The sequence below is a fragment of the Ursus maritimus genome, unplaced genomic scaffold (assembly GCF_017311325.1).
Source record: "Ursus maritimus isolate PB19 unplaced genomic scaffold, ASM1731132v1 scaffold_10, whole genome shotgun sequence".
Lineage (NCBI taxonomy): Eukaryota > Metazoa > Chordata > Mammalia > Carnivora > Ursidae > Ursus > Ursus maritimus.
Window position 1 is genome coordinate 11,799,871 of NW_024423344.1, and position 14,243 is coordinate 11,814,113.

The following is a 14,243-nucleotide window of genomic DNA, read 5'->3' on the forward strand; positions in this document are numbered from 1 at the left end:
TACAAATGTAGTGATTTGAAGAGGCACCTGCACCCCAATGTTTATAACAGCAATGTCCACAATAGCAAACTATGGAAAGAGCCCAGATGTCCATCGACAGATGAATGGATAAAGAAGAAGTGGTGTATATATGTACACACACAAACACATACAATGGAATAATACTCAGCCATCAAAAAGAATGAAATCTTGCCATTTGCGATGATGTAGATGGAACTAGAGGGTATTCTCCTAAGCGAAATAAGTCAATCAGAGAAAGAAAATCATCCTGTGATTTCACTCATATGTGGAATTTAAGCAACAAAACAGAGGAGCATAGAGGAAGGAACAGAAAAATAAAACAAGACGAAATCAGAGAGGGAGACAAACCATAAGAGACTCCTAACCATAGGAAACAAAGTGAGGGTTGATGGAGAGGATGAGGGTGGGGGATGTGGTAACTGGGTGATGGACATTAAGAAGGGCACATGATGTAATGAGCACTGGGTTTATATGCAACTGGTGAATCACTGAAATCTACCTCTGAAACGAATAATACACCATATGTTAGTTAATTAAATTTAAATAAAATTAAATTTAATTAAAGAAATAAAATAATAAAGGGGCGGTGTCTGCCCCTCCCCGTCAAAAAAAAAAAAAAAAGACACGAAGCTGGCACTTGGACCGAGTCAGGGCTGGAGATCCAGATTTGGAATAGGATGGCTGAATTATAAAAATAAGTAAGAGTTACTGGACAAAAGCACAGAGGCAGGAAGACTGAGGGTAAAGGTCTGAAACCCAAGGCCTTCACTCATTCAAGGAGGAAGGAAAGAGGAGATGAATAAGTGAAGAAAACAGAGTTCTTTGTGGAAGTCTCCAGGGAAAAGAATAGAAATGTGTGATATCCTAGAAGCCAAGGGAAGAACTGAGGGTGGTAAAGAGTCTTAACCCCATCTTACTTTGACCTAGTCAAGAACTATTTACTAAATACCTATTATTAGGTGTGCAGCAGTGTACAAAGCAGTGTGGGGATACAAGATGATCAGATATGAATGGTCCTTTAGGAAGTTTACTGTCTAGATGCTGAAGCTGTCTAACTCCCCACAAGCCAAGGTCATAACCACACAAAAGTTTCTGAATGAGGGTAAGGTTGCCTGGGAAGATCTTTATTGCCAGCAGAATTCATGGATTAAGTATGTCAATTTCAGCCTCCTGTTCATTCTCCAGCTCCCAGTCCCCTCTCCTCTGCTAGTGAAACACATCCCTTTAAGACAAAACCATATTCAGACTCTTAGTAAGCAAAGCCTTTGCCAGGTCTTCCATTATCTCCCCACATTCTTCAGTGCAGTTGTGAACTGGTTCTCCCAGATATTCATCTCTGACGCCATCCTCCACCATAAGGAATGAGAACTCCTTGGAGAAGTGACTGATTCCTAGGCTGGGGCAGAACAGAAATGTCTGTTCATGCCATAAAATATACAGTAATCAAAAAGATATGAGGGGGGTATGTCATGGACACAGATGCCAACTTGAAGGGGTACCCACAGGTGAAATCGGAGACAACCTGCACTTGTAGTAATGAATTATTGGAACAAGAAAGGTGAGTTCCTGTTTACTACAGTATGCCTATTGCAGACTAGTAAATCTAGAAAGTGTGCTGGAAATGGAATATCAGCATTTTGCAACCATTATAGTAAAGACTGAGTCAGGCAGCAGTCATTGATGGATGCTAAATACAGGAAGAAACTTGTTTTGAGGGAAAAAAATATCTGAATGGTTTTTAAGTGGTTCCCAGCAGATTGCTTATTAGCTTCCTGGAAGCTAATAAAAAAAAAATATTTTTGCACGGTAGCAAATAAAAATATCTTGACCAAGTAATTATATTAACATTATTAATAGGGACAAATAGAATTTGTATGCCATTCAATGTGATACCCTGAGAAAACATCCACTTTGCAATATTCTGGCCTATAAAGCATAACTCAAATCTAAACATAAGGAAACATCAGACAAATCCAAAATGAGAACCGTTGTATTTTTTTTGAAGTGAAGAGTAGGGAATATATTCTTCAAAAATATCAGTGTCATAAAAGACAACAAAAGGCTATAGAAATATTCCAGATTGAGGGGTGCCTGGGTGGCGCAGTCATTAAGCGTCTGCCTTTGGCTCAGGGCATGATTCCAGCGTTCTGGGATCGAGCCCCACATCAGGCTCCTCTGCTGGGGAGCCTGCTTCTTCCTCTCCCACTCCCCCTGCTTGTGTTCCCTCTCTCACTGGCTGTCTCTCTCTCTGTCAAATAAATAAAATCTTTAAAACAAAAAAGAAATATTCCAGATTGAAAGAGAATAAAGAAACATGACAACCAAATGCAACACCTAGCCCAGGATCTTGTACCAGAGAGATGAAATGCTAAAAAGAACATCACTTGGTCAATTAACATAATTGGAATATGGATGGTAAGTTAAGGTGTTGCATCAAAGTTAAATTTACTGATGTTGAATGTATACTATGGTTGCATAAGAGAATATTCCTGTTCTTAGGAAATATACATAGAAGTATTTAAAGGGCCGTGAAGTATGTAACTAACCTTCTAGTGATCCAGAATAAAATGTATATGAGATTAGATAGATAGATCAATAGATCAATTGATCGATAGACAGAACAAGTAACAAAGCAAATAAGGTAAAACACTAATGAACGTTGAATTTGTTTAGAATATATAGGCATTTTTTGTGCTAATAATGTGGTTGCTATTTTTATATAGGTTTGAAATTTTTGACTTGCAAGCATTCTCTAAATAATCAGAAATACAACCAAAGAATTGATTGAAAAGACTCAGTTACAGTATAGAATCCACTCTGCAGCAGTGACTGAGTAAGTTATGGATAAGCAAATCACCAATGCATTGCCTGTGCTGATGTCAACATCTAATCCTTCCTTGCTCAGGAACTGATTGAAGAAAACGCTCCTATTCTGTTCCCATTCAAAGTCTTTTCTTCTTCTATATCCTGGCTTTCTCAGTATTACTCTGTATTCCATTGAAACTGGGCTAGAATGACTATTTCTCCCTTTCCGTGTCTGCAAAGAATCAATGATCTGATTTTAAGTATATCTACCTTATTTGTCTTTGTATTGTCTTATTATCTTTGTATTTCTTCTACTCAAGTTATTTTTATTCCAGACTTGCTCCTGCACAGCCCACATGAATTTTGAAAAACAACATTCTTCTCCAATGCATGTTCTGCCCAATGCGGCTCCCATTTTTTCAGAAACATCTTTCCTGTGCTTCTAGCCAATTTCTCCAAGAGGAAGTGGAGTTTAGGACTATTGCAGCTACTCTGGCATTTGGTAAGAGAACAGTTTCCAAGGGCTTGAAAAGTTCTTCCCAGTTCTTCAGAAGTCCGGTGTTCTTGGATTCCTTGTGTGATCTGATGCAGACCTCGCCCATACAAGTTCTCGATGTTTTGCACCCAGATTTGGATGTTGAAGTATTTTATGCTCACTTCTTTGTGGGCTACACAGGGATTTAGTAACTCAAAAACAGACTCTCCAGACCTTCCCAGCTCTGCTTTTTTTCCATCAATAATTAGCTTCAGGGATCCCTCCATCCCCTACTTCAACCTTGGCTGTCACCCCTCTTACCTCATTTGCAATGAGACCCCAAGGGAGTCCCAGAGCACATGCAGCACACATGTGCCACCTCGAGTTGGGAAAGAACCTCTAAGGAAGACATCTCAAGGGAGGAATATTCTAAGAGAATACTTTCATCGGAGCACTTTTTCTAATTATAATTAAGTATCCTTTGCTTAGGACATATCTGTTCTCGGTTTATATAATATGCTTATGTTTAGAATTAGGATGCTATTTTTCTTAAAGTGTCTCTCTCTTCAAAAGTTAAAAGACAAAAATGACTAACTACCCTGAGTATTTAAAATAAACCTTGAAGAGCCGAGTGATATTGGGGAAAGAAGTAAAGCAAGAGTTTTGCTTACTTCAGTATTGGTACCTTAAAAATCATTTTAATATTTCTATAATAATGATATTTAGTTCATCAAGTAATGATAAGGAATAAAACAAAAATTTTTCTATCAGAAACTTATAATATTAAGCAGAGAAATCAATCAAGGTTTAAAAACAATCTTCTCCCTGCCATTTCTTATGTTTCATAAATGAGTGAAACCATATGATAATTGTCTTTCTCTGTTTGACTTATTTCACTTAGAATAATCTCCTCCAGTACAGCAGGAAGAACGGTAGGAGAAGGAAGGGAAGAATGAAGGGGGGGGTAAGGGGGAATGAACCATGAGAGACTATGGACTCTGGGAAACAAACTGAGGGCTTCAGAGGGGAGGAGGGTTGGGGACTGGGATAGGCCGGTGATAGGTATTAAGGAGGGCATGTATCGCATGGAGCACTGGGTGTTACACGCAAACAATGAATCATGGAGCACTGCATCAAAAACTAAGGATGTACTGTATGGTGACTAACATAACATAATAAAAAATTATTTTAAAAAATAAATAAATAAATAAAACTAAAAAAAACATCTTCTCTTTTCCTTTTCCATGAACTATAATACAGGTAATTTACCAACTAGCCCACGGATTACATGAATCCTGTCTTTTCAGTAAAGAAATTTTAATTCTTTTATTGAATGAAAATTGTTTCAATCAAAATCTAAAAAGCTCCATATTGTATTAATTAAAACGAGGGAGACATGGAGACAGAAAGAAAACAGACCTGAAAGGTAATGGGAAATGGAGAGAAACACACAGAGTAAAGAGGAAGATTGATGAAGGAAACATCACCCCTCTACTCCATCAGCAGTAGTTCCTAAGGGTCTCCCATGTGCCTAGAGCAGTGCTAAAAGGGTGGAAGGGGAGGATAAAGGGACGGGTAAAAGCAAGGGAGAAGCCCTGTGGTTTCCATATGAGGGGAAGTCCAGGGTTAACTGCTGTTCTCCAACACTCTGCTATCCGAGGGGCAGTCACCTAAAGCCAACCCTGCTGCTCTCTGACATTTTGAACTGCACTGCAAAGTTCTCCATAGCGCCTCATTAAACCTTCACAGACTCCTCCCCAAATGGAATAATCCCAGCAATAAAATCACACTGGGGGCTGCAGAAGCTCTTGGCAGGCCCAAACTCGCATGGAGGATATTTGCCAAGATTCAGAACTAGAGCGGGGGGCCAAATTTGGCCCATGGGTGGGAGGTTTGCCAAATCCAAAGCAATCCAATATGTTTTTACAGCAACTATTCTGCAGTATGTCCTGAGTTCAGAGTTCCATGCAGTGAAAAATTGATCATAGTCAAGGGTTACTTTTTAATTGAATGACAATCTGTTTATATTCCTGAAAGATACATTAAACGAGAAGAATTCAAGTATAGATAACGTATGTCATCGGTACCTGTTATAAATTTCAACAAAGGCTCAATTTACTAAAATTAGTAATTAAAACAATTTTCAAACTGCAAAACTAGCTCAACGTATGCCAGCTAAAGACATACGAGGCCCTGTGTTTGGCCTCAGCTCTTTGGGCTCATTGGCTTGATCATAAAGTTAGCTGCTAACTCAAAACTTGGGAAAATAAAACTCCGTAACATTTTCACAGAGTTTAGGGGTTACTCCCATTCATTTGTTAGCTTTGTGTGCCTTAACTATCCATTCCGAAATCCAATAGCATTGTATTGACAGGATCTAGCTGATTTTTTGCGTATGTGCTTGGATATGCACATGTGCATATAATCACTTACCTAATCTCATCTACTACCTGTGTGGTATTATAATTTTCTTTTCTTAGCTCTTTTCCTTGGGTTTACCCAAACGGAGCTCACGTTCGCTACTCATAGAATGAATTCTCATGAGATAGTAATCTGAAATTAGCTACTTATAACCCTGGTACCTTGAGTGCCTTGGAATTCTAATGACTTTTAAATAAAGCTTCTAATGACTATCTTCGGATACACAGCAACTGGGTGGTTTAAAATTTTTGATTGAAGCATTTCAATCCCTTTATTGCAAAGTATTTTTGGTAATTATTTTCACAAATGAGACTCCTTGTTTCCCACACCATATCTCACTCCTGAATTCTAACTTCTATTTCCACCTACTGGCTGGGCGTTGCTATCAAGATGTCCCTCGGTTCCCTCAAATTCAGCACATGGAAATATTCACTCAAGGCTGTGTCTGATGAGACACTTCTAATTATCATACCAAATGGTTCAGTCTGAAGATCTAACAGTCACCGGAGGCATCCCTCTCCCCCTTCCTCTCATTGCTCATCATATCCCTTCAATTCTACCTCCTAAATGTATCTTGTATTTGTTCCCTCTTCTCCATTTTCTCCACCACAGCCTTGGCTCTTGCCTACCTGTGGGCCACTGCAGTAGCACTGATGGGTCCTCCTGCCTTCGGGATCTGTCCTCCCCAGCTTACCTTCCACAGTGGCCATGCCAACTTTTCTCCCCTTCTGTTTGGTTAAGTCTTCTCAACAGCTCTCCCCTTCCAACCACTGAAAGTCTACCTTTCTTTCCATGGTTTAAAAAGCACTTCACAAGATCATTCCAATTCCATGCAAGCTCTTGGCTTCCCTCACAGCCCCCTTCAGTCCAGGCCTCCTTACAAGCCACGCTCCCTTACTCTTCAGCTTAAACCACAAACTTGGTAAGTGTTTGTCAAATGCCTGTGTCAACAAATGAAATAAAAATACCTATCGTGAGTTGTCACAGGGTTGCCCAATGATGAGCAGTTAACTTTGCCATCCAAGATGACCCAATTTATTGATTGCTTGGGGTTTTGCTTTTGCTCATTCTCCCATCTGAAACTAACATTTTGGGCACTTTTCTGCATATTTCATCCAGCTGTCAAAAGGTAAAGTAACACTAGGAGGAAACAGTGCACGGATCAGTGCTCATCCTCAAGCAAGAGGAGAAGTAAGAGAAGAGGATGAGAATAATGGCCATTATGAGCATTCTGGCTGGTTTGAGGGCTTCGGTGGGCTTTGCCAGGTTTCTGGTTTTATGATCCTATAAAACAAAGAGCTGGCTTAATGAATTTGAAAAGAATCCAGATAAAAATGATTTGTGGCTTTTCACTTCAAATCAAAGATCATTTCCCAACAATATACATGATCGTACTTTATAAATAAAAGTACAATCATTCAGGGTAAACTCAAAACACAGATTTGAAAATTAAAGCAGTCATCAAATAGTGTTCTAATTCATTATGTGTTACTCAAAATTTTAAAAGGTAGGCACTTAGAGACCATGATCCGTATGCACTAGAAAATAGCATGTATTTATTAAGTGCATACTGAAGTTCAGTCACATTGCATAGAATTTGAGAAAAATCAAAGAATATAGTTAATGTTTAGGAATGGTTTTGTGAACAATGGCAGGAATGCCATCTCTGNAAGCAGTCCCTACATAACTGACTCTAAGAAATTTAGGAACACTATATCATGAAGAGGGTGTTCCAAAAGAAGAAAATTTCTACAGAGAAAAATGGGATTTGTGTGTTAACTTATTCAATATACATAGAGCGTGCCTCTAGGCCAATGTCTTCAGCGTTTGTCCTGAAAAATAAACGACAGGACTAATGACTTCTATCTATCTGTTTGAGTCAAGTTTTGCTGTGGCAGTCAAAACGGCAACAATTACATCAAAATTTTAGTGGCTTACCATAATAAACATGTATGCCTTGCTCTCAGGTCTGTGGATCATCTGTTGCTCTTCTGGGCTTAGCTCAACTCAGGTTCAAACATGCTGCATGTCACTCTCACCTGGCTAAGGAGTAGGGGAGCTCAATAGGCCAGGCCATACAGCACAAAGACATTTAAAGCCTCTGCTGGAACGTGGCACATGCTACATCTGGCCTCATGGAATTGGTCAAAACCAGTCTCATGGCCAAGGGAAAAATCAATGGATCAGAGAAATACACACTACCTATAAGAGGTACTGCCAAATCACAGGGCAAAAAGTGGCTGTGTGTAATCCTTTCACAGGGAGTGGAAGAATTAGGAGCAATAATGTACCATAATACCTTGACACACTCTTTGAATATCCAGCCTGTTGTTCTCTCAGTTTTCCACAAACACAAGAATCTGCTTTACTTCCTTCTCCCTTCAGCCTTACTTGACGGTGTCTTAACATCACTGTAAGAATAGCTGATGTTACTTCCTCATCTCTCAAGCCATTATTCAAGATGGGTAGAGTTCAAGCTTTACCTAATAGTCACTGCAACTCAAACGGATTTTTTCCTTCCCTGAAATGCCATTGAACTTCTTATCTGCATCTTTCATTTTGGTACTTACTTAACTTCCTAATATATCTTGTGCTTGACTTTATTTTTTATTCCCTTTAAAAGATAGTTTTCCTAGATACACGAGTTTTCATTGCCAGCTATTTTCTCTCAGAGCTCTGAGTGCTATGTTATTTATTCCGGCTTCCATCATTGTTGTTGAGAAGCCTAGCATTCAAGTACTCTCTTTGTCAGTGATCTCTTTCCCCTCTGGTTTCTTTTAAAACCTTCTCTGTATATTGGATATTATACCATTTCAATGCCAAAAGTCTAGAAGTGGATTTATAATTATTTGTGCTACCCACTAGAAATTGTTCTTCCTATATTTGTAAATTTTATATATCATCATTTGTGGAAAATTCTCAGTCATTATCTCCTCAGATATTGTCTCTTCTTCATTCTCACTATCTCTTGTTCTGGAACTCTCATTACCTGTATGTTAAAACTTTTCATGCTTTCCTTCAAATCTCTTTAACTTCCTTAAATTTTTTCATTCCCTGTACTACCTTCTGGATAATTTCTTCACCTCCTTTTTCCAATGTACAACTTTTTTTTCAACTATATCTTAACAACTATTTTACCCACCCATTAAGTTCTTATGTCCACAATACGTTGGTCATTTCTAAAAATTCTCTTTTGTTTCTTTTGAATGGTTTCTTGTTTCTTACTCATGTTTGTGATTCCACATGTCTCTTTCTTTAAACATTTTATATGCTACAACTGATCACTTCAATATTTGAAACTGTTGGGGTTTAAGTCTGTTGCTTTTATTTCTGCGGACTATCACCTAAGTGCACTTGGTCGATCTTTGATAATGAGTTAATGTTTGGTTCATGTTAATCTGGGTAAATCCTAAGAATCTAAATTCAGGAGATTCGCGACAGGGTTCGTGTTTGTTCTGAATGGTGCTGAGGGGCACCTCCTTTAACAGTGTTCAGTGTATCCTCTTAGGAGGCGGACATGGAGCCTCAGCACTTGCCACTGACCCAAGGCTTGGTCTAAAAGTTGCAGCGCTGATATCCACATTCGTCTGTAGGGGCATCTTGCTCTTTACTTTTGTTTACCGTTCCTTGCCATTTCAGAATTTTGGTTTTGTTTTGTCTTCTGTTTTCCTCTTATACTTAGTTCTCCTCATTTCAAAGACTTCAGAAATGCAATAAATATTGTTTTATGCAGGAGCTATTATTCTCAACAAGAAGACCTTTCAGAGTATCTAATCTACTGCCCCGCCAGTAGTGGATGTCTTGGTGATATTTTTTACTCTGGGTTTATAGTTGTGCTCCTAAAAGCTGTGCTTGCCAAGAGCTGAGATTCCCAGATAAATGGAGCATGACTTAAATTATTTTAAACGTAGAACATCAGAGTTAGAAGGCTTAACTTAGACTCTCTTGCTCAAAATGGGCCCTATATCAGGACTGGTTTGTTTACCTGACTGACAGCTTATGCTAATGACATCATAGGATTCGGTCTGGTTTGCTCTGCCAACAGGGTGCATATACATCTGTTACCCCTGATGAAAAGGTTACTTAAAATAACACTCACTGAATGATAAATTAGCGACATAATCTCATGAAGAAAGGCTAACAATAATCATCACAAATACTTAGCTAATATGGCTGAATGACTAAGGCTTTACCATAACTTCATTTATGGTAGGGAGACCACTCAAGTGAACATTGCCATAGTTGGCCTGCTATCATAACCTTGGAATTCTGATATTTATTATTTTATAATTTATTTTTGAGAACAAATCTTATCTATTAATATAAGTCGTTCATTGAATATCACTCTGTCCTTTTCCCCCAAAACCAAAAATTATAGAAATAGCGAATGGATCAGGTTTTGTGAATAAAAAACAAGATAAGTTGTAGAAGTGAGAGGTGTTTACAAGCCCATACTGGCATGAAGCACAGTGAATGTTCAGGAAACGTCTTGATGAAAACATTAGTTTGGCAGGATAATGAGTTTTAGCCTATATGAAAAATGATCACATAATTCTAAGAATGTGTCAAAATCAGGGTTTTCTGACAATATTTAAATAAATTATGTGCTGGAGCTCAGAGCTTTACGTGTAACAATGGTGTCTAAGACACGAATACCAGTTACAACAGAAACTTGGAAAATGCCCCAACCTACTCCACCCTTGACAGAACTAGGTAATCAGTACTTTCAGTAAATAAACTCCCTTCAACTATCCAGAATGATATTGAATTGTGCTATATAGTAAATGCTATATGTACATAAGCTTTTACTATGATCAGTGAAAGCATGGGTGCTACCCACCAGGGACTGAAACGAAGGAATGACTTGATTCAGGCAAGGGTCAATAAAGCACACTTGTGCAAATTTGAAGTTAATACCCGGGGATGAATCAGTTTGCACATCTCTTCTCAGCTCTGCGTGAAGCACTCTCTGGAACTTCCTCCCCAGCAGTGTCTCCAAGGAAAGAGTAAATTCATTTACCCTTATTTAAACACATACATTATACCCTGTGCACATTTCAACCACTTCAGTTTCAGTTCAAAAGGCTGGATGTTCACACTAGATAAATCAAAGTTAAAGCATATTAATTGAAACATATTTCAATACTTGCCCTTTTCTGCTTTTAGAAACCAATAATAAACCAAAGATGTTCTTAACTATTATTTGTAATTACTCAGTTCTGAATTGTGTGTGTGCTAATATTTCAAAGATTAGCTCTGAAAAGCCTAACACAAAGGGATGGTGGTTCAACTTTTTAGCAATTTAAATCTATTTCCAAGGCTTAGTATTCATGAAGAAGTCTAGTAAGTTCTTTGAAATCTTGACATTTCTTCTTTCTCTAAAAATTGTATTTTCATGGACTATATATTTAAACTTCAAATAGATTTGTGATGGGCAATTCGTGGCATTTACTTGCACTTAAAAATTCATGCTCAGTATTTCAATACCAGAAACCAGCATCCATCCTCTCGACAGCAGAACACAAAATATAGGAAAAACTGATCACCCTGATTTTTTTAAAGCGAAGTAAGGCAATTTTTTATTTGAAAAGACTCCGAGGCTAGTGAAGAAAAAAGGTGCCTAAAATGTAAGAAAAGATTTTGAATTTTTTCTTCTCATCTTATACTTGATTCTCTTTGTTGCTTTCTTGGTTTGAAAAATGAGAGAACACATCTAAATGTATCTGGAGAATTTAGCTCACTTCTTAAAAGAGAAAGAACTAACGCATTATGTGATCAATAAAATATTTTCTCTTTCAAATTCCTTTTGAATCCTTATTCTATCAGAGGCTGGAATGAAAGAAAGAATGATGAAAATCCCGTCTCTTATGATTTGTGACAACAATAGCCAGTCATCAAAGGATAGTTTTTCAAACAGTATTGTTAACAACACGATTAATAATAACATGTAAGAGGATCCGTATCATTCATTTACAAAATCCTCTGTCCAGATCAACACTACAAGCTGTTTTGTATGTCTATGTAGGCATTTCCCAGTTAGTAAAACATACACCCTGACAACAAAATTCTACAACGAACTTTTGTAGCACTCTTTCCTTCCTATACTTGAACTTGCACTAACTCTGCTGTGTTAGAAGCCACTTTCAGGATGTAAGAACTAAGCTGTAATTAATGTTTTCTAATAGGCGTGCAACAAGACTCGAAAGCAAGAATAAAATTATCCACTTCAAAAAAGGAATATGATTATAGAGGAAGTCAATGTTTAAAATATCGTGCAAATGTTTTACAGGGACTATTAAACCCAAGGCCATATATTTTCATTATTACTATCTTTCTGTATATTACTGGAAAACATTTAAGTGCACTTGAATAGGTGTTCTCTGTGTATTTATCAGTAAGTAGCTTTTTGTCACTTGATTCTTGCATAAAAACAAAACATGCTTATAAAGAGTTTCGTCACCTCTTCAGTGTAAATCTATATCCCTTCATACGTAAGAACTGTATATGTTTGGATTTTAAGTAGAGCAAATTGCACTACATGTTTTGAGGGGAAACAATTCTTACGTGATTTAAAAAAAAAATGTTTCCTATCTAATAATACCAAAGTCTTCTTTATGTCACTCTGTCCATCCTATAATGAAATAACAACCAAGAATACAACTGTAGATTTAAAATAAAATGAAACAGAAAAGAAAGAGCAAAAAAGATAGGCTGCTGTGACAAGACCGTCTCCCCTCATGCCAGTAAGGTTCTAGCTGTGAGCATGCTCAGAGACATGGGAGGCACCGAAGTTACTATATCAGAACTCCTTCTGAGGTATAAGGAGGATACATCTAATACTTCAATTGCTGTAAACCTATTGTTATTTTTCTGGTATCAAACATCTCTTCAGCCTCAGACTGATTGCAATGTTCCTTCTACTTCATTTCATCGTCCTGATAGATGTCAAAGGTAAGGCTGCTACTTTCTCGCTTAAATGAGTGCAATTCCAAAAGAATAGGAAATAGAGTATTTCTCTTTAGTTCTAGCATATTTATAATAGCCTCAATGCAGTGTTTGGGAAACAGAACCCAGTTTACACTGTCATTGTTAGGATCACTAATTGCTTGTAGTCCCATCCTAGCAACAAATTTTTCACGAAAACTTGCTTTTATGTGTTATTAAATTTGTAGATAAAACATCTTTAAAAAATAATGTTGAATATGTCAATTACAATGGAGAAAATAATTTTTAGTATTTGTAACAAAAGTGTGACAAATTAAGAAATTAAAATTTTGCCTTATGAAATTTCAACCTGTTGAAATAGCTTCATAAAATGTATGTAACTGTTAGTTGCTATGTTTCATTGTTAACATAGTTAAACCGGGAACTGCAAAAACAAACAAACAAACAAAAACAAAAACCCACAGACAAATCTAAAAATCAGAAGCTCTCCCTAAGGGTAAACCTATATAAATTAAAATCATTAAAAACGTACAAAAGTATACCTATTTGGATAATTCTCTTTACTGTTCTTAATTTTTAAACATTTTTATTTCAGCCAAACTGCTAATTTTCAAGTTAGTGGCATTTTTCTTGTAAAGCTAAGGAAAAAATTAATCTTCACCTGGTTTTAAAGAAAAATATAGACTTGTTTTGTTGTGAGCTTGTAAACTTGCATCTATATATCTTACCCGAGGCATGTTGGGTTTGTTATTATTCAAAATGGATCTGTTTAAGTTCATAGTCTTTCTTAAAGAATTTTCATAAACCTCTGAAAATAGAAGTTAGAATTTGAAATTATTTTTTATTTTCTGAGAAATTTGTTTTAGGTTTTTAAGATACTCAATTTGTATTAAGTGAATTCAACTGAATATTTCTAATCTTGAAATAGAATGCAGTGTTTGTGAGCAGTTATTCACAAATTTCTAACAAATAAAAGATTTTTTTAAATATCAGATTTAGTGTGAATTTGAAATGTTAAAATTTTGTTTCAAATTATTTTAAAATATTATTCTAATACACTTAGCATGATTTTTATTTTGGGTTTTAATCTCTTTTACATGAAAGCATAAGTTATCATTTAAGTGTGATCTTACGTGTTTCTTAAAGAGAAAGAATATATGAACTCAGTTGACATGAAATGTAGTTGTAGAAGGCAGTCCATTTCTTTGATTTAAGGTCTTCCTTCAGTTCACATCTTGCGTACATTTGTAATATTCAATTTAACATGATTTTTAAGAATAGAAGTTAAGAAGTGGGTTCTTAGACCCAAAACACTTTGTAGAGGTCATCTGTACCCTTAATTCTTAACTGTACAGGAATTTCAACTATAGTTAACCAGTTTTACTACAGTGCTGCTTTTGCTTGTGGTAATGCATTTAATTGATTTTGAAAAACAAAAGCTTTGAGATGAAAAACATCGTGTTTTAAGATTGACCACGACGTAGTGGTATTCTTTAAAAAAAGAAGGAAAGAAATTTTAAACAGATGATTCTGGTTTTTATTTCTAAGTAAATGCCATATTTCAGATCCACAGTAC

The 14,243-nt window shown here is 36.7% G+C and overlaps 1 protein-coding gene across 1 annotated transcript in view; it reads left to right on the forward strand.

The window, feature by feature from the left end:
• Positions 1 to 1,490: 1,490 nt before the first annotated feature.
• The window catches only part of RXFP2 (relaxin family peptide receptor 2), a 67,811-nt gene continuing 55,058 nt past the window's right edge, over positions 1,491 to 14,243 (forward strand). The window contains exons 1-4 of the mRNA XM_008692206.2: positions 1,491 to 1,579; positions 3,273 to 3,468; positions 6,842 to 6,974; positions 12,590 to 12,673. Coding sequence (XP_008690428.2) covers positions 1,491 to 1,579; positions 3,273 to 3,468; positions 6,842 to 6,974; positions 12,590 to 12,673 — 502 coding nt within the window. The remainder of the gene's footprint in view (positions 1,580 to 3,272; positions 3,469 to 6,841; positions 6,975 to 12,589; positions 12,674 to 14,243) is intronic.